Raw genomic sequence first — 22,081 nt, forward strand, 5'->3', positions numbered from 1 at the left:
AGGTACCAGCAATGCAGCACCTTGTAATTAGTTTCTAGGACAGAGGCAGAGGTGGAAGATTTTTTAGTATTTATAAAGATATTGGCTGCTGTTTGTGGGAGAATGATTGTTCCCAGTTCTCTCTCCCACATTTCAATTGAATGTGGTAGGTTACCTGGTAGAGGTTGGGTAATAATTTTGTGAATGAGGGAGAGGGAATGTCTAGTTGGGGATCTGGTTAGGTATAGTTTCTCCAAATTTGTGGGCCCTCTGACCAAGTTATTTCTATGGTCATGGGTAGAAATATAGTGGTGTAGTCTCCTATATGAATACCAGTTTTTAGCCCATTCATGCCCTCTCTCCACTAATTGGTCCTGAGTGTTTATTGTGTCATTCGCAGTTACATGATACACTAATATGTCATTGTCTGAGATATCTAAAGAGTGTGGGTTCTCTAGGAAAGATATTGAGAAGTCCATGTTATGAATTAGAGAAGTCAACGGGCCTGGGTTGGAAGATAGATGAGGAAGATGTCTAGATGCTGAGTCCCATTGTAAAGCAGTTTCTTTTGTAATTGGGTTAACAAGTGATTTAATCGTATCATGGAAGTCAGGTCTCCAACACATGTTAGCTAATGGGAGATTGGGGGACAAATACTCCTCCATACGGACCCATCTCCTTTGCACCGCTCCTACCCTCCAGTCCAGGATCCTCTGTAGAAATATAGATGTTCTATACGCTTCCAGGTTGGGCAAGCCTAGGCCCCCCTGCGTGTTTGGCATGGACATGGTTATTTTATTAATTCTTGGTGGCTTCTTTCGCCACACAAATGTGGTAAACAAATTTTGAACCTGGGGAAGGTATTTGGGCAGCAAGGGGATTGGCAATGTTTCCATAATGTATAGGAGCCTGGGAAATATATTCATTTTTATGGTATTTATGCGACCCCACCAGGATAATCTCTTAGAGCTCCAGGAAGATAAGTCGCACATAATTGTTTTTTTAATTGGGAGATAGTTTTCTTGGTATATTTTATCAAAGGAGTCAGGCAGATATATTCCCAAATATTTCATTTTTCCCTGGCTCCACTTATATGGGCAGCTGTTTCTAATTGACTCTTTGGTGTCATCCGATAAATTAAAGCCTAGGATTTCAGATTTATTTTGGTTTATCAGGAAATTAGATAGTTTATGGAAGGTGTTAAATTCTGCTAATAGCGGAGGAATTGATTTGTCAGGGTCAGTTAGAGTGAGGAGGATATCGTCCGCAAATAAGGAAAACTTGTAGATATCCTGCCCTATTGCGATGCCTTTTATTTCTGATCTTGGTTGCTAATGTTTCAATTAATAATGCAAAAAGCAAAGGTGAAAGAGGGCAGCCCTGGCGAGTACCATTTTTAATTTCTAGGGAGGGAGAGAGAGAACCGTTTACTAATATCCGGGCATTAGGGGACGTATATAAAGCGAATATGCGGTTTAAGGTGATTGAACTGAAGCCGAAGGCCTCCAGGGATGTCCTCAAGAATGACCAGTTGACACGGTTGAAGGCCTTTTCGGCATCTGTTGATATTATTACTGATGGGATATGTTTATTTGTAATGTGCCAAATGAGGTGGACATTACGAACCGTATTGTCCCTCGCCTCACGGCCTGGGACAAAGCCCACTTGGTAGTTGTGTATTAGATTGGGAAGGAACCGATTTAAGCTGTTCGTTATTTAAATAATCAAACTTTTTATTTGACTTTTATGTTCCTTTTATCATAATCATAAATGAAAACATTTTTATTATTGTATTTCAGTCTTGCATAATGTTCATAGTCTTAAAGTTTGATTTCAGCAACATTTAACTTTTTATTATACCAGGGAACAATCTTGTTTATTAATATTTGAAAAAAGCAAGCATTAAAATAAAGGGCAGGCATAAAGAAATTCTACCAAAACCAGTTTTCAAGAAGTGAAAGGAAAACGTTAATGATTCAGATAGAGAAACTCATTTTAACACACTTTTGAATTCATGTCTGTTATTAAATTTACATTATTAAAATTACATTGTTCTCATGGTAATCTTTGTTGAAAAGCATATATATTTTTCCTCAACAGTAGCAATAAACTACAGAGTGTTATATGGTGATTGGTGGCTGCACACATATGTCTCTTGTCATTGGCTCACCAAAAGTGTTCAGCTAGTTCCCAGTGTTACATTGCTGCCCTGGAGCGGACTTTAACTATGTGTTTAACATGTGGCATCAAATTAGATCATTTTATTTGTTCACTTGTATGTTCCTATAAGTTTGTTAAAACATAAATATAGAAATTAGATATTTTCTGCTGACTTGGAACACTGCTGCTGAGGACATTTAATAGAAGGTATCTGTCAAGCTTACAAGGTACAATGCTACTTGAAAACAGTCTGCTGTCCAAAGAAGGGGAACATCCTCAAATTCCACTGCACAAAAACTTGTGTGAACTCAATGATATTAGCTGTTGTGCAGGTATTTGCTAGTGAAGAGTCTGAGAACCAGTCCTATACACTGTTTATTCATTAACTTCACTGTCTGTCATTTCTGGGAAATGTTCATGTTCAGGCAAAGCTACCTTTACAAATAATTAATTAATAATGATATACAGACAAGGATTAGACAACACATCATTAAAGGGACAGTTAACACCATTGTTGTTGTTTTAAAAGATAGATAATCCCTTAATTACCATTTCCCCAGTTTTGCATAACCAACACAGTTATAATTATACACGTTTTACCTCTGTAATTACCTTGTATCTAAGCCTCAGCAGACTGCCCCCTTATTTCAGTTCTTTTGACAGACTTGCATTTTAGCCAATCAGAGCTGTCTCCATGATAAATTCACGAGCATGAGCTCAATGTTATCTATATGAAACACGTGAACTAATGCCCTCTAGTGGTGAAAAACTATCAAAATGCATTTAGATTAGAGGCGGCCTTCAAGGTCTGAGAAATTAGCATATGAACCTCCTAGGTTTAGCTTTCAACTAAGAATACTAAAAGAACAAAGCAAAATTGGTAATAAAAGTAAATTGGAAAGTTGTTTAAAATTTCATGTCCTATTTGAATCATGAAAGTTTTTTTGGACTTGACTGTCCCTTTTACAGAAATCACTAAATACTGCACTGCTTTCCCAAAAAATGAAACACAGCCCATTTTAAACAACACTTTCACTTTATGCAAAATTTCAGTGAATATGGTTCCTAAAGCTGAAATTCAATGTGTTCACTTAGCCCAGTAATGTATTGATGCTCCTTCAACAAAGGATACTAAGAAAACAAAGCACATTTGATAATTGGGAATAGTTGTTTAAAATGGTATACTCTATCTGAATGCTAAAAGAAACTTTTTGGGTTTCATATCCATTTAAATTTCCCTACTGTTGCCAGATTATCATATTAATTGTGATGTTGTGCAGCTCATTCAGTAAGGTTGAGAACATGCACTGCCACCAGTCATTCCCTTTACAAAGCTACTAAAGCAATGAGTGTGCTCTGCTTTTTGCCCCATGGCAAGATATCTTATTGGTTGTGCTTCCTGCAGACGCTATCTAGAAAAAAATTGCCTCAGAATATGGGTAGCCAGGAGGATGTGATCCAGCCCCAAGAGGTGAGAGCGGTTACATGTACACATACAGTATATGCACAATCCGATGCCTGCTGCCTGCCCCATAAAAAGTAACCAATGCAAAGCTCTGCTTCAGCTGCTAAGCTTCCGTCAGACAAGTGCACAAACCAATAGACAGAGCAGCTGCTCAGCTAACTCCCAGTGGTGCACTGCTGTACTGGAGCAGACTTCATCTGTGTGCAAGGGGGGTGAAAAAATATCACTACAGTTTACTAGTCAGGGATTAAATGTTACTAGCCCAGAGGAAAAAGTTACTAGTCCATTTAATGTGAATCTTAGCAACACTAGAGAACAAAGGTTGTTTTACATTTTGACAGAGCCCCTACGCCTTCTCTGCACTTCTCCAAGAGGTGTGAGACCACTCAGTTGAAAAAGCGTAATTCTCCTTTTTGAATGAGGGATCACATGTTTAACTTGATGGTGATCACCACATTCATGGTTATACCTTGCACAGACATTTACTTATTGCGCTTAGCAAAATATTATGACCCTCCCCTCCCCCCCCCCCGAACCATTTTTGTGATAACCTGTGTTAGGTCAAACAATTTGTAAGGTTTAGAACCACCCCAGCCTAGCAGATCAATATTAGCCCAAAAAACCTTGTAAATTCATTCTGGGATTTTTGTAGAACATGCCGCTTGACAGAGGTACTCTTCCCATGGGCATGGTATTGGCAAAGGGTTTATTTATTAAATGAGGCACTCTCTGGACCACACCCTCCTTCCCCACAGACTGATGAATTTACAAGTCTCTTAGTTGCAGAAACTATGCCCTGCAGCTCACTTCAACCAGACTAATATAATTTAACATATTAAAATGTAACAAGGTAAATAGAAAACACAGATGGTCTGTAGTCTGGCAACCCATAACCTATGCTAATAGGGCCTTATCCCTAAACTTTATTTGCATACCACATATCATTTAATATGAGCTGGATACCCCAGAAGGTAAGTAGCATATTCTACTGTAATAACAGGAAGATAAGCCTTACCTTAGCTAAGTTGATCTCTTTGATTACACATCTCATATTATCCGTTTTTACTCTTGCAAGAAGCGCTTTTCCAAAAGCTCCTGCTCCAATTTGCTGAATTATTTCATATTTGTCCATTGTAGATACTTATTTAGTAATGTCTATAAAGAAGAAGAAAAAGCAATTAGGATATTACAAAAAATGCACACACCTTGCCACTTATCTACTATAACTCTATTGGTGAATTAGGACAATCCTTCAAAAGCATATACAATGTTCTTTTATTCAAGACAGGAACATCCATTGTTCAAATACCAAAATCAATGTAAATACCCTCTATTAGATATAACAAAGAAAATACTAACCATTAGAATTATTAAAAGTGTCCATATGAAATTAACAATCCTTCCTTATAAGGAGTTAACATAAAACATTGCCTAAAATTGTCTACTTACCTAAAACTATGTAACATGTCATGTTAATACCTAATCATATTCCAAATACAGACAAACCACTGTCCTAGTAATAGGTCGTTTGTTCTTATGCTTGTGGGATGTTTCATTGTCCACCAATATAGCTGTTGAAGTTTTCCTTATTAGCTAATCAGTTTGTATTACATATACTGTACACACACACTCACATACACACAGACACGCACAAACACACACATACTGTACATACACCCACAAACAAACACACTGTAAACACAAATATACACACAGACACGCACAAACACACACATACTGTACATACACCCACACAAACACACTGTAAACACAAATATACACACAGACACGCACAAACACACACATACTGTACATACACCCACACAAACACACTGTAAACACAAATATACACACAGACACGCACAAACACACACATACTGTACATACACCCACAAACAAACACACTGTAAACACAAATATACACACAGACACGCACAAACACACACATACTGTACATACACCCAAACACACTGTAAACACAAATATACACACAGACACGCACAAACACACACATACTGTACATACACATATACACACAGACACGCACAAACACACACATATACACACACACATACTGTACACACACATAAACACAGACACAAAAACACACATACTGTACACACAAACACACAAATATACACAAAGAGACGCACAAACTCACACATACTGTACACACACAGAGACACTCAAACACACACATACATGCACAAACACACACATACTGTACACACATACTGTACACGCACAAACACACACATATACACGCATAAACACACACATACACACACTGTACATACACACACATGAACAAACACACATATACACACAGACATGCACAAACACACGCAAAAACACACACACACACACTGTACGCACACATATACACAGACACACACTGTACACACACATACCCAAACACACACAGAGTTTTTAATTTCCTGTTTGTTTCAAAACCAGAATAAAATGCTTTAAAGGGATAGGAAAGTCAAAATTAAGCTTGCATGATTCAGATAGAGTATATCATTTTATGACACTTTTAAATTCACTTCTATATTCAAATGTGTTTCGCTCTCTTGTTATCCCTTGTTGAAAAAGAATATGCACATATCCTACACTAGTGGGAGCTAGCTGCCGATTGGTGCCTGCATACATTTGTCTCTTGTGATTGGCTAACTATAATGGGTTGAGCTAGCTGTTAGTAGCACAATACTGTTCCTTCAGCAAAGGATAACAAGATGATGAAGCAAATTTGATAACAAAAGTAAATTGGAAAGTTGTTTGAGATTGTATGTTCTATCCAAATCATTAAATACATTTTTGGGGTTTCCTGTCCCTTTAACTTCAAGAAATGTTAAACTCGACTCATTTCTATCATGTACAGGTATACCTCGTTTTATTGCACTTCGCTTTATTGCACTTCGCAGATATTGCTCTTTTTACAAATTAAAGGGTTGTATCAATCCTGTGTCGAGCAAGTCTATTGCTACAATTTTCCAACATATATACACATATAAACACATAAATACACATGAATAAACATATATACATACACAAATACACACATATACACATATAAACATACCATTACACATATAAACACATCATTACACATATATACACATATAAACACATAAATACACATATATACACACATGTACACATAAATACACATATAAACATATCATTACACATATATACACATATAAACACATAAATACACATATATACACACACATGTACACATAAATACACATATAAACATATCATTACACATATATACACATATAAACACATAAATACACATATATACACACACAAATACACACATATACACATAAATACACATATAAACATACCATTACACATATATACACATATAAACACATCATTACACATATATACACATATAAACACATGAATACACATCATTACACATATATACACGCCAACAGCAAAAAGATTATGACTCACTAAAGACTCAGATGATGATTAGCATTTTTTAGCAATAAAGTAATTTTTAACTAAGATACGTACATGTTTTTAGACATAATGCTATTGCACACTTAATAGACTATAGTATAGTGTAAATATAACTTTTATATGCACTGGATAACAAAATAGTGTGACTCACTTTATTGCTATATTCGCTTTATTGCGGTGGTCTGGAACCAAACCCGCAATATCTCCGAGGTACGCCTGTATATAAAAACATTATTTAAATAAGATAAAAGTATTTCTATGTAAAAGGTTGAGTTAAAGCTGTATATTTGATAACTAACAAACACCTAGATTACAAGTTTTGCGCTATAGAGGGTGCGAAACGAATGCACCAAAAGTTGCGTTATTTCACCGTCCATAGCGCTGTCATTACAAGCTTTTGAAAAGTCGCCTTGTGTGTGCGATATGGTGGCGATGAGCTCCATACCCCACAAAATCCAAGTGCTGCTTTGATGTGCTCGTGCACGCTTGCCCCATAGACATCAATGGGGAGAGAGTGTTAGAAAAAAAAAACTAACACCTGCGATCGCGGAATGAAAAGCTCCGTAACGCAACCCCATTGATGTCTATGGGGAAAAAAAACATCCAAACATAAACCCTAAGTCTAAACACCCCTAATCTGTCGCTCCCGACATCGCCGCCACTAATAAAAGTTATTAACCCCTATTTCGCCGCTCCCCAACATCGTCACCGCTATAATAAAGTTATTAACCCCATATTTCCCTGCACCCCAACATCGCCCACACTATAATAAAGATATCAACCCCTATTCCGCTGCTACCCGACATCACCACCATTAATTAAAGTTATTAACCCCTAAACCTCTGGCCTCCCACATCACTGCCACTAAATAAACCTATTAACCCCTAAACCGACAGCCCCCCACATCACAAAAAACTAAATTAAACTATTAACCCCTAAAACTAACAACCCTCTAACTTTAAATTAAAATTACAAGATCCCTATCTTAAAATAAATAAAAACTTACCTGGGAATTTAAAAAAAAAAAAAGTTTAAACTATAAATTAAACTAACATTACTATTATACTAAAATTAAAATAACTATCAATTAAATAAATTAAATTACACATTAAAAAAAACCTAACACTACTAAACAAATTTGAAATCTACAATTACAAAAAAAATAAAAAATACTAAATTACAAAAAATAGCAAACACTAAATTAAGAAAAATAACAAACGAAATTATCAAAAATAAAAACAATTACACCTAATCTAATAGCCCTTTAAAAATAAAAAAGCCCCCCCAAAATAAAAAAAAAAACCCTAGCCTACAATAAACTACCAATAGCCGTCTTTAATATTGACTGGACCCTGGGCAAACATTTTCTTGGCCTCTCCAACCCAACATCCCAAAAAAACAACTAAATCTATTTTTTTTTTTAATTATTAGCCCAGCAGTGGATCATCCACTGCTGGGCTAATCATTTTTGAAATAAATTGCAATATGTGAAACTGGACCTAAGCAGTACTAATAAGTAAATAAATATATAAATTCCTCCACTGTGGATTAATTTAATATTCTTTTGAATGTGAATCTGGTGTGAGGTTAGCTGGTTAAAGAGATTTAGGGCAGCCAACAGGAGCAAAGCAAGGTAAAGACTGAGGAGGAAGCATAGAGGTGCAGACAAATATAAGTTTAGTGACTGGAACAGCAGAACTACTATGGGAAGCTGTAAAATCTGAGACAGAGAGAAAACAAAAACTATAAAAATAAACCTTACATTAATGTGTGAACTATCAGCATGACACTATACATCAGCCACAGCAGTACATGTCACTTCTTTGCTAGGAACAAGTTCCCTCTCACCCTGCACTAGACAATGCTGCATGGGGAGGGGTGTGTGTGCACTCACTTATTCTTCCCACTGACACCTTTCTACAAAGCACTGTTCCCCTAACAAACTTCAGTTAGTTGATCTTAGGGCCACAGCGGAAAGAGCAGGGCTAAGGGGACCAGTAGACTGGATGCTGTCTGTCCAAGGCTGCATGGATACAGTGTGAGATGAGTCACACAGCCTCAAGACTGAAGAGAGCAGTGTATGCAGCTGCACAGATGCTCAAATCCTCACATCCTTGCCGCTCCAGCTTTCTGCTGAATGCGCCTACAGTCAGCCCTACCCAGAAAAAATCCCCACCACCAGAGCAGTGACCTGGTAACAGTGGTAACCCCAGTAGGACCTTTTCTGATGAAGTGGGAATGGCTGGATGCCGAGTTAGGGCTTTGCATTCAGTGCTGCACAGTGCACATCTAAAACAGCACATGGCAATAGCTTGGCATGTCACATGACACCGGCACGGTCTGGCACAGTTTTTAAAAAAAATAAATATAAACAGAGTACTTTTGACTGTGACAGTATTAGGACTGAATGTGTGTGTTCCCCATGTCACATGGTATGAACCATTTAAAAAAAAAAAAAAAAATATATATATATATATATATATATATATATATATTTTAGGACTCTTGGGCCCCTCAACAGAAACTGGGCCCTGGGCAGCTGCCCCTTTTGCCCTGTGTTAAAGACGGCCCTGAATAGCTCTTAAAGGGGCCTTTTGTAGGGCATTGCCCTAAAGAAATCAACTCTTTTACCTGAAAAAAATACAAAGACCCCCCAACAGTAAAACCCACCACCCAACCAACCCCGCAAACTCTAACAAAAACCTAAGCTACCTATTGCCCTGAAAAGGGCATTTGTTTGGGCATTGCCCTTAAAAGGGCATTCAGCTCTTTTTCTTGCCCTCAAAAGGGCATTTAGCTCTTTTAAGAACGCCCAACCAATAATCTAAAAAAAAAAAACCCACCCAAAAAAAGTTTAAAAAAAAAAACTTAACACTAACCCCTGACGATCCACTTACAGTTTCTGAAGTCCGGACATCCAGGTGGCGAAGTCTTCATCCAGGCGGCGTGGAGCAGTTCCATCCTGAAGACATCTGGCGCGGAGCATCCTCTTCATACGGTCGCCACCATATACTGAATCTTCAATGCAAGGGAGCCTTTTCAAAATGGCATCCCTTGCATTCCTATTGGCTGATTTGATTTTTGAAATTCAAATCAGCCAATAGGATGAGAGCTACTGAAATCCTATTGGCTTATTTGAATAGCCAATAGAATTTCAGTAGCTCTCATCCTATTGGCTGATTTGAATAGCCAATAGAATTTCAGTAGCTCACATCCTATTGGCTGATTTGAACAGCCAATAGGATTTCAGTAGCTCTCATCCTATTGGCTGATTTGAATTTCAAAAATCAAATCGGCCAATAGGAATGCAAGGAACGCTATTTTGAAAAGGCTCCCTTGCATTGAAGATTCAGTATACGGCAGCGACCGTATGAAGAGGATGCTCCGCGCCGGAAGTCTTCAGGATGGACCCGCTCCGCAACGCTGGGATGAAGATAGAAGATGCCGCCTGGATGAAGATAGAAGACGCCGCCTGGATGAAGACTTCGCCGCCTAGATGTCTGGACTTCAGAAACTGTAAGTGGATCGTCGGGGGATAGTGTTAGGTTTTTAAAACATTTTTTGGGTGGGGTTTTTTTTTCAGATTAGGGGTTGGGCAACCTTTTAAAGAGCTAAATGCCCTTTTCAGGGCAAGAAAAAGAGCTGAATGCCCTGAAAAGAGTTAGGTTTTTTTATTTTGGGGGGTTGGTTGGATGGTGGGTTTTACTGTTGGGGTTTCTTTGTATTTTTTTTCAGGTAAAGGATCTGATTTCTTTAGGGCAATGCCCTACAAAAGGCCCTGGGTGTGCTTTTTTATTTTTTTATGGCCATTAGATTAGGTGTAATTGTTTTTAATTTTGGATAATTTCGTTTGTTATTTTAGTAATTTAGTGTTTGTTATTTTTTTGTAATTTAGTATTTTTTATAATTTCATATTTTTTATTTTTTGTAATTTAGTATTTTTTATTTTTTGTAATTGTAGATTTACATTTTTTTAGTAATATAAGATTTTTTTAAAATGTGTAATTTAATTTATTTAATTGATAGTTATTTTAATTTTAGTATAATAGTAATGTTAGTTTAAACTTAGGTTTTTTTAATTTTCCAGGTAAGTTTTATTTATTTTAAGATAGGGAAATTGTAATTTTAATTTAAAGTTAGGGAGTTGTTAGGTTTAGGGGTTAATAGTTTAATTTTGTTTTTTGCGATGTGGGTGGCTGTCGGTTTAGGGGTTAATAGGTTTATTTAGTGGCGGTAATGTGGGAGGCCAGAGGTTTAGGGGTTAATAACTTTATTTAGTGGTGGCGATGTCGGGGAGCGTTGGAATAGGGGTTAATATCTTTATTATAGTGTGGGCGATGGGGTGCAGGGGAATAGGGGTTAATAAATTTTATTAGTGGCGGCGATGTGGGTGGGCAGCAGATTAGGGGTTAATAACTTGAATATAGTGTTTGCGATGCAGGAGGGCCTCAGTTTAGGGGTTAATAGGTAGTTTATGGGTGTTAGTGTACTTTGTAACACTTTAGTTATGAGTATTGTGTGACAGTTTTGTTGCGTAAAACTCATAACTACTGCTCTCAGATGGCGGAACGGATCGTGTCAGTATAGGCTGAAACGCAAGCTTTTTAGCCTCACCGCAAAAGTTGTAATGTCAGCGCTATGGAAATCCCATGCAAAAACGTCATTTTTTTTTTAGTGCGGGACTAACGTTGCGTTACAGGTTAAAATGGTTATGGTACAGCTATACCAACAAGACTCGTAATGGCTGGGTTACTGTTTTAACGCTGAAATGGCCATTTATTTCATTTATGTGCAGTACTGTTCCATGGGATAGAAACTCACTGACTGATAAGAAAGATTCCTATGGCTCTACTGCTGGACTGCAGCAAACCCCCATATATAAAAGGGTTTATTTTCCAGTGTAGGAAAACCGGCTTTCCAACAAACAAAATATTTTTATAAAAAATTATTTTAAAATGTTCATGGTTGTCCAAAGCAAGATGAGCAAATACCCCCCCCCCTGGCATTTAATTCTGTTTATCTTAGTATAACCACCCACTCAAGTCATTTGAAACTACCATTGTTAAAAGATACCTTGCAGCCATAACGGACTGTGCAGGGTTGTCTGCTTGCTGTCCTTCCTGCAGCTTCGTCTGTCAGGGCAAATGTTCTAATTTCCAAAGGTTGCCCCGTTCTGCCCACATCATGCATAATCCCATCTATGTGCAGTCCTAGGCACCCCCATGACACACCCCTCTGGTTGTAGCTCCTCCTACTAAATACCCGCTATAATGTGTTAGAGCATTTATTATTGAACTTTACATATAACTATGGGGTTGATCACAATCCTTTAGTCTATGGGGACTTAAGTAGGTAAAAAAAAGTTTTCTAATGGATTGTAATGGACCCCTATGTGTTTAACCACTGAAAATAGGTTAAACACATAGTTAAAGTCAACTCCAGAGCAGAAATGCACTACTGGGACCTAGCTAAACACATCTGGCGAGCCATTGACAATAGGCATATGAGTGTAGCAACCAATCACCAGTTAACTTTGTAAAGCTCCTGAGCCTACCTAGGTATGCTTTTTCAGTTTTGGAAAACAAAGTAAATTTGATAACTGACGTAAATTGAAATGTCTTAAAACTGCATGATCTTTCTGAATCACAAATGTTTAATTTTGACTTCCGTGTCCCTCTAAACCTTATGAATTACAATTAAGGTTAAAGGGACACTAAACCCATTTTTTTTTTTTTTTTTCGTGATTCAGATAGAGCATGCAATTTTAAGTAACTTTCTAATTTACTCCTATTATCAATTTTTCTTCATTCTCTTGCTATCTTTATTTGAAAAAGAAGGCATCTAAGCCTTTTTTTTTATTCAGAACTCTGGACAGCATTTTTTATTGGTGGATGAATTTATCCACCAATCAGCAAGGACAACCCAGGTTGTTCACCAAAAATGGGCCGGCATCTAAACTTACATTCTTGCATTTCAAATAAAGATACCAAGAGAATGAATAAAATTTGATAATAGGAGTAAATTAGAAAGTTGCTTAAAATTGCATGCTCTATCTGAATCACGAAAGAAAAAATTTGGGTTCAGTGTCCCTTTAATGTCCCTTTCAGTCACTGACAAAATCACTTTTCCCACTAAACCATTAATGTACTGATGTATTTTGTAACTAGGCCACTGATTAAACTATTATAGAAGGTTATTAAAATGTGAAAATAAAACTGAAACTAGAACTGCTATAAACCTTGCTTAATTAACAGACAAACGTTGAGTAATATTTTTCCAAAAATAAGTTATATCTGAGCGCTGAAACTACTAAACAGCTAATCCACTCCCTGGTAATTTCCCGACTTGACTACTGTAATTACCTACTAACTGGCCTCCCTCTTTCCTGCCTCTCCCCCCTTCAATCCATCCTAAATGCCTCTACCAGGCTAATCCACCTCTCCCGACACTCTGTATCTGCTGTACCTCTCTGCGAGTCCCTTAACTGGCTCCCCATTCACAGCAGAGTTACATTCAAAATTCTCACCCTGACCTACAAAGCCCTCACTAATGTTGCCCCACCCTACCTGTCCTCATTCATCAACAAATATACTCCAGCCCGCCCCCTAAGATCCAACAATGACCTGCTCCTTGCGTCCTCTACCATCGCCTCCTCCCATGCTAGACTACAGGACTTCTCTTGTGCGCCACCAATCCTCTGGAACGCACTTGCTAGAGCTGTCAGACTCTTCCCTAAAATGTTCTCCTTTAAACGCTCCCTAAAGACCTTTTTGTTCAAGGAAGTTTATCACCCAACTCACTAACAAATTAATTTCACTTAACCAAGGATTGCCCTCAGCTAACTCCTCACTAACATCAGTCTCACCTTTGCAGTCCCCACCTCCTGTTTCCCATCCTCCTACCCATCTAGATTGTAAGTTCCTACGGGAATAGGGCCCTCAATTCCCTCTGTATTTGTCTGTTAAATTTTGTCTTAGATTGTAATGTCTCACCGTTATACTTTTATGTTTGTACCCATGGACAGGGCTGCAGAATCTGCTGGCGCTTTATAAATAAAGGAGAATAATAATAATAATAATAATATTTAAACTCAGTCTGAATATTAGTTTATATCAACAACACAGGATAATTACTTAGGTATAAACACTGCTGTCGCTAGTGACATAATGTTATGTCAATGACTATGAAATTCAATGACTATGACTGTGTATTTATGTGTGTGCACATGTATGTATGTGTGTGTGTGTGCCCATGTATGTATGTATGTATGTATGTGCGCACGTGTATGTATGTATTTATGTATGTGTGTGTGCGCATGTATGTATGTATGTATGTATGTATGTATGTATGTATGTATGTATTTATTTATGTATGTATGTATATGTGTGTGTGTGTATGTGTAAATACGTGTGTGTGTGTGTGAGTTTGTGTGGGGGATAATGAATATTAGTAACCAAAAGTGACATAAATTTACACTTTCACTCCTGAGCTATTTCAGACCTCTGTGCTGAAGCATTTTTAGTCTTCTGTGCTCATTGCATTTAAACATAAATCACAGTGGAGTTTTTGTGAGTTAACCATACCTTGTTTTTAACAGATACTATATTTTCACAAAATAGCTTCAGACTACAGAAACACCCTAAAATGACAAATGCCAGCTAACCTACACAAAAATACTGGACAACCTGTCGCTGACTGGGCACAATGGTAAATGGAGGTCACAAGTTGCCACCCAAAACCTCTACCTAAGCCCCAACAATGGATATTTTTCACAGCTAAGTGTAGTGTTGTGCTTACTTAAGCAGTCATTTTAACCCTTGGCTGCCAGTAACATTCAAATCAATCATTTTACCTCTTTGGCTGACAATAACAAACATAAACAGAGGTGATTTGATCCTCTTGATTGCCCCTCAATTCTTTCTGCTCCATATTTGTAATTCTTTTAGGTATTTAAGGCCTTTTACATTTCGCTAACAATCATAAACTTAACAAAAATAGATTTTTGTTAAGTTTATGATTGTTAGCTAAATGTAAAAGATTTTACTTAGCAGCCTGCTAAAATACTGGACTGTCCGGTTGAATACTGGACACCTGGCAACCCCATGTTTGTGTCATTTTCCAGCATACATGGGGCTAGATTACAAATGGAGTGCTAATTTATCATTTGCCCGTTTGCGGACGTGCAATACATAACCAGCCATTACAAGTGGCTGGTTATTGCTACTGCAAGCTCGTGGTAGCAATTAGCGCTTATATAATCAACCAGAGATCAGATATCTGGTTAATTTGATAAATGTCCACCAAATGCCCACAAAATCAATTGTAATATACTTTATTCAAAAACAAAGATAGTAGCATCTTTATTTTTTAATAAAATAATGGCAAAAAGCCGTTTGGGGTCTAAAGGGAGAGGGAGCGGGTGTGGGATGTTAGAAAAAAAACGTCACTGAAAAGTGCCTTTACATTACAGTCTATATGATCTGTGTGTTCCCTGTAAATACATATGTCTATACTTATATGCACATATTAACACATAAATATATATGTATATACTCATATACATATATATATATTTACAATTTGCTGCCAACGCTGCGCTACTTACCACCTTCGCTGCACAAACTTCTCATCCATTTGACAGCATGACAACAAGGCTCCCTAGCAATGTGAAAGTGAGGTCGCGTTCGCATTGCGCTTAACTGGTATTACTCAGTGTATCGCTAATATCGCTTTTGCAAAATTGGAAATTTCCAAGAAAAGGATTGTCTCTATATATTTTTGGGTGCAAGAGAACAGTCACTCTACCCCCTTTGATTTTGTTTCATATAATTAATGTTATGTGCTTAATTAGTGTTGTCATGGTGATCATCTGGTACCCTCATTTGAAATAGGGGCCTCTCCTCTTTAAACAAGATTTTCATCATCTGAGGTAGATGATTGCTATAAAAGTTTAAGGACCAAACAAACTTATTTAATACACTTATTCTCCTGGGTGAGATGCATACATACAAAACAATAAGAAAGAAGCACTTAACATTGAATGAATATAATGGTTTGTCATAGATGACGGTGCTCATTCAAGGTGCAGCCTCTTTTAGCCCACTTGTTTCTTTCTTAGGCCTAGATTTGGAGTTTTGTCGGTAAGGACCCGCGTAGCTAACGCCGGCTTTTTTCTGGCTGCACCATAAAAATAACTCTGGTATTGAGAGTCCACATAAAGGCTGCGTTAGGCTCCAAAAAAGGAGCGTAGAGCATTTTTAACGCAGCTTCAACTCAATACCAGAGTTGCTTACGCAAGCGGCCAGCCTCAAAAACGTGCTCGTGCACGATTCCCCCATAGAAAACAATGGGGCTGTTTGAGCTGAAAAAAAACCTAACACCTGCAAAAAAGCCGCGTTCAGCTCTTAACGCAGCCCCATTGTTTGCTATGCGGAAACACCTCCTAAGTCTGCACCTAACACCCTAACATGTACCCCGAGTCTAAACACCCCTAACCTTACACTTATTAACCCCTAATCTGTCATCCCCGCTATCGCTGACACCTGCATTTTATTTTTAACCCCTAATCTGCCGCTCCGTAAACCGCCGCTACTTACATTATCCTTATGTACCCCTAATCTGCTGCCCCTAACACCGCCGACCCCTATATTATATTTATTAACCCCTAATCTGCCCCCCACAACGTCGCCTCCACCTGCCTACATTTATTAACCCCTAATCTGCCGACCGGACCGCACCGCTATTATTATAAAGTTATCAGCCAATCGGATTGAACTTGATTCTGATTGGCTGATTCCATCAGCCAATCAGAATATTCCTACCTTAATTCCGATTGGCTGATAGAATCCTATCAGCCAATCGGAATTCGAGGGACGCCATCTTGGATGACGTCATTTAAAGGAACCGTCATTCGTCGTTCAGTCGTCGGCCAGGATGGATGTTTCGCGTCGGAGGTCTTCAGGATCCTGCCGCTCCGCTCCGGATGGATGACCATAGAAGATCCCGCTTGGATGAAGACTTCAATCGGATGGAAGACCTCTTCTGCCCCGCTTGGATGAAGACTTCAGCCGGATCATGGACCTCTTCAGCTCCCGCTTGGATGATGACTTCAGCCGGATCATGGACCTCTTCAGCCCCCCGCTTGGGCTTGGATCAGGACATCGGAGGAGCTCTTCTGGACCGATCGCTGAACCTGGCAGGGTGAAGACAAGGTAGGAAGATCTTCAGGGGCTTAGTGTTAGGTTTATTTAAGGGGGGTTTGGGTTAGATTAGGGGTATGTGGGTGGTGGGTTGTAATGTTGGGGGGGGGTATTGTATGTTTTTTTTTACAGGCAAAAGAGCTGAACTTCTTGGGGCATGCCCCGCAAAGGGCCCTGTTCAGGGCTGGTAAGGTAAAAGAGCTTTGAACTTTAGTAATTTAGAATAGGGTAGGGCATTTTTTTTATTTTGGGGGCTTTGTTATTTTATTAGGGGGCTTAGAGTAGGTGTAATTAGTTTAAAATTGTTGTAATATTTTTCTTATGTTTGTAAATATTTTTTTATTTTTGTAACAGTTCTTTTTTATTTTTTGTACTTTAGATAGTTTATTTCATTGTAGTTATTTGTAGGTATTGTATTTAATTTATTTATTGATAGTGTAGTGGTAGGTTTAATTGTAACTTAGGTTAGGATTTATTTTACAGGTAAATTTGTAATTATTTTAACTATTTTAGCTATTAAATAGCTATTGTACCTGGTTAAAATAAATACAAAGTTACCTGTAAAATAAATATTAATCCTAAAATAGCTACAATGTAATTATAATTTATATTGTAGCTATATTAGGATTTATTTTACAGGTAAGTATTTAGCTTTAAATAGGAATAATTTATTTAATAAGAGTTAATTAATTTCGTTAGATTAAAATTATATTTAATTTAGGGGGGTGTTAGTGTTAGGGTTAGACTTAGCTTTAGGGGTTAATACATTTATTAGAATAGCGGTGAACTCCGGTTAGCAGATTAGGGCTTAATAATTGAAGTTAGGTGTCGGCGATGTTAGGGAGGGCAGATTAGGGGTTAATACTATTTATTATAGGGTTAGTGAGGCGGATTAGGGGTTAATAACTTTATTATAGTAGCGGTGCGGTCCGCTCGGCAGATTAGGGGTTAATAAGTGTAGGCAGGTGGAGGCGACGTTGAGGGGGGCAGATTAGGGGTTAATATATATAATATAGGGGTCGGCGGTGTTAGGGGCAGCAGATTAGGGGTACATAAGTATAACGTAGGTGGCGGCGCTTTGCGGTCGGCAGATTAGGGGTTAATTATTGTAGGTAGCTGGCTGCGACGTTGTGGGGGGCAGGTTAGGGGTTAATAAATATAATATAGGGGTCGGCGGGGTTAGGGGCAGCAGATTAGGGGTACATAAGTATAATGTAGGTGGCGGTCGGCAGATTAGGGGTTAAAAAAATTTAATCGAGTGGCGGCGATGTGGGGGGACCTCGGTTTAGGGGTACATAGGTAGTTTATGGGTGTTAGTGTACTTTAGAGTACAGTAGTTAAGAGCTTTATGAACCGGCGTTAGCCCAGAAAGCTCTTAACTACTGACTTTTTTCCTGCGGCTGGAGTTTTGTCGTTAGATGTCTAACGCTCACTTCAGACACGACTCTAAATACCGGAGTTAGAAAAATCCCATTGAAAAGATAGGATACGCAATTGACGTAAGGGGATCTGCGGTATGGAAAAGTCGCGGCTGAAAAGTGAGCGTTAGACCCTATTTTGAGTGACTCCAAATACCGGAGGTAGCCTAAAACCAGCGTTAGGAGCCTCTAACGCTGGTTTTCACGGCTAACGCCAAACTCCAAATCTAGGCCATAGAGTAGAAGATTTTTGTAGCATATTAAGGACCAGTCAACACAGTAGATTTGCATAATCAACAAATGCAAGATAACAAGACAATGCAATAGCACTTATTCTGAACTTCAAATGAGTAGTAGATTTTATTTCTGACAATTTTAAAAGTTGTCTTTTTCCACTCCCCTTGTACCATGTGACAGCCATCAGCCAATCACAAATTAATACACACTTATTCTTGCACATGCTCAGTAGGAGCTGGTGACTCAAAAAGTTTAAATATAAAAAGACTGTATACATTTTGTTAATGGGAGTAAATTGGAAAGTTGTTTAAAATGGCATGCTCTATCTGAATAATTAAAGTTTCATTTTGATTGAGTGTCCCTTTAAAGTGATAGAAAGATCAAAATTTAAATGTGCATTAATTCATTTAAATTTTAAGTAGAAGCATTTTAGCAACATACTTCTATTAGCAAAAATGCTTCAATTAAAAGTTATTACTGTTTTTCAGAGACATATGCACATATCCTGCAAGGGCCTGTACATAAGTATTCCAACACTGCACCTTCTAAAAAAGCTGGCGGGGAGTTTATTGCCTCTGTGAAGACTTAATTTGTCTTATACAAGCCACTGCTGACTCCCTGAGAAGGTGTGATGTTAGAATACTGGTGCATGAGCCCTCACAGGATATGTGTGTATGCCATTGAAAAACAAAACTTTTACTAGAAACTCTTTTGCTAAAGGAAGTATATTGCAAAAATGCACATTTAAATTTTGACGTTTCTATCCCTTTAAAGGGACTTAAAACCCAAAATTCATCTTTCATGATTCAGATAGAACATTCCATTTTAATCAACTTTCAAATTTACTTATATTATCAATTTTGCTTCATTCTCTTGATATCCTTTATTGAAGGAGCGGCAATTGACTCCTGTGAGCTAGCTGAACAACACATCTGTAAGCCAATGACAAGTGGCATATAAGTGCAGCCACCAATCAGCTGATAGCTCCCAGATCTACCTAGATATTGTTTTCAACAAAAGATATCGAGAGAAACAAGCAAATTAGATAATAGAAGTAAACTATAAAGTTGTTAAAAATTGTATGTTCTATCTGAATCATGAAAGAAAACTTTTGTGTTTCATGTCCCTTTAAATCACCTCTTAAGCAGGAAGACAATCCAGACCAAAAATACCAGTCAGTTCTCATCTGAAAGAAGTATATTAACAGCTAACCCCAGGCCTTCATATCAGCCTTTATGACCTAAGTCAAATGGAGATATAGCCATCAGTGAATAACAGACTTATATATTTTTTTTTAATTACATTATCTATCTGGATCATGAATGTTTTGGCTTTAGTGTTTTTGCTTTGAATGTAGTTTTATTATTGTGCGGTTAATATGGCGATTGGGGATTCTGACTTCCTATAGGTGATGTGGCAACCAAAAATCAACTCCTTGCCTACTGTGCTTTAGATGTCAAGAATGCCAGTTACTGTGTAGAAGACAATCACTATTCCAAAAATAATTGCATATATTCTTATATTTGCTTATTTGAGTTACTTGCTAATAGTCTGCAACAGATGAATATTCTATGGGTTAGAATACAATCGCTGATACACACATGAGCCATTATAATGAATACTTCTGGGTGAGCTCATTACTTGCGCTTACAATGCAACCTCTACTAACATCCATGAGCCTCCTTTTCATGACGCCATTAAGTGAAACTAAACTTATGGGAGTCTATACATGATCCCCAAAGCAAACATCCCCCAATACTATTGCACATCACTGGCAGCTATGGGACACAATCCAAATATACAACCTTATTGCCCCTGATGAGTGAGTACTGTAATCCTAGTATTTCCGGTGTTATCTACCTTCAAAACCTCCATTAACAGCAAAGAAGAGGCCTCTACTTTAACAAGGGTTTAATAATTAACCAATCAGTACTGACATAGGACTAAATGTCAGAAGCCTTCCTGAATTTCTTATCGATCAGATAAAAGAATGCAGTGTCTTTCCCCATAAAGGGACTATATTGCTTTTAGCACACGGCACAGATTTATCTGATTAGTTATAGCCAATAAATATTAAAAAGAAAACAAGAACACTTATTATAGTATAAATGGATTTTCAGTTTTGATTTAATAGTTTCTGCAATATATTTATCTATTGTTATTTGCAGTCTCACATTTCGGAAATAGATAACGTTCAAATAAATACACATTTATTTACAGCCAATTTGTGCATCATTAATTGTTTTGCTTTTTTTATTTGCATATAACAATATTTAGCTACTCATCTTCTCTTTGTAATGTTTGGTGATGGACTTCCTAATTGTAGGGACTGTGAATCATATTGGGAATTTGATTTTGTTGTTTTTTTTCCCATCTTCTTTATGCGCACAGGAAAGAGATATAAGCAAATATCTAATGAGGAATTGTTTGGTGCTTCTCTTTATTGTCTGAAAAATTCTAGTTCTCATAACTAACCAACTTAACAATACTAGTACATTATGAAATGTTTAAGTATTAACCCGTAGTAGTATAATGTATGAACCTGAATAGGATGAAAGACTGAGGACTAAATGACCTTTGCATTGGCTTGTTGAATAATCATATTAAAAATGTTGGAAGTCCATGAATGCCAGAATAAGTAATTGTTTTGGACTTATCCTCTGATGAACCCTACTCTACACAGTTTTTGCTGTGAAAATGGCCCAGACTGAACATAGGGCATGCAGGGCATTTGCCCGGTGGGCCAGTTGGTATTGCCTCACCCAGTCACCAGCATTATTATTTGTGAAAGAGGTAGGGCCAGCCCTGTCCTGGTTTCACTGACTTGCTATGCCTGTGAACCAGCTAACTATCCCTTTTTTGAGAGACTGTAACTACACAGGCTGAAGAGCATTAAGCAATTATTCCTTTAAATGTGAAATTCAATAACTTCTGTTTCTTGGGTTTTCTTTTTTATTGCACTTCAGTTTACAATTTAATGACAACCAATAAACAAAATACAGTGTCAGAAGGCTGTTACAAACTTTAAAGGTATATAAAACTCCAAATGTTTCTTTCAAGATTCAGATAGAGCATGTGATTACAAACAATGTTCTAATTTACTGCTATTATTAATTTTTCTTTGTTCCCTTGGTATCTTCTTT

The 22,081-nt window shown here is 37.6% G+C and overlaps 1 protein-coding gene across 4 annotated transcripts in view; it reads right to left on the minus strand.

Moving 5' to 3' along the window:
* NEK5 (NIMA related kinase 5) overlaps positions 1-22,081 on the minus strand; it is a 121,544-nt gene that overhangs the window by 93,998 nt on the left and 5,465 nt on the right. For all 4 annotated transcript variants that reach the window (XM_053708383.1, XM_053708385.1, XM_053708386.1 and 1 more), the window contains exon 2: positions 4,620-4,759. In XM_053708383.1, the coding sequence (XP_053564358.1) occupies positions 4,620-4,736 (117 nt within the window). In that variant the 5' untranslated portion in view covers positions 4,737-4,759. The remainder of the gene's footprint in view (positions 1-4,619; positions 4,760-22,081) is intronic.

Source organism: Bombina bombina, chromosome 3 (assembly GCF_027579735.1).
Source record: "Bombina bombina isolate aBomBom1 chromosome 3, aBomBom1.pri, whole genome shotgun sequence".
In the NCBI taxonomy this organism is placed as follows: Eukaryota; Metazoa; Chordata; class Amphibia; order Anura; family Bombinatoridae; genus Bombina; species Bombina bombina.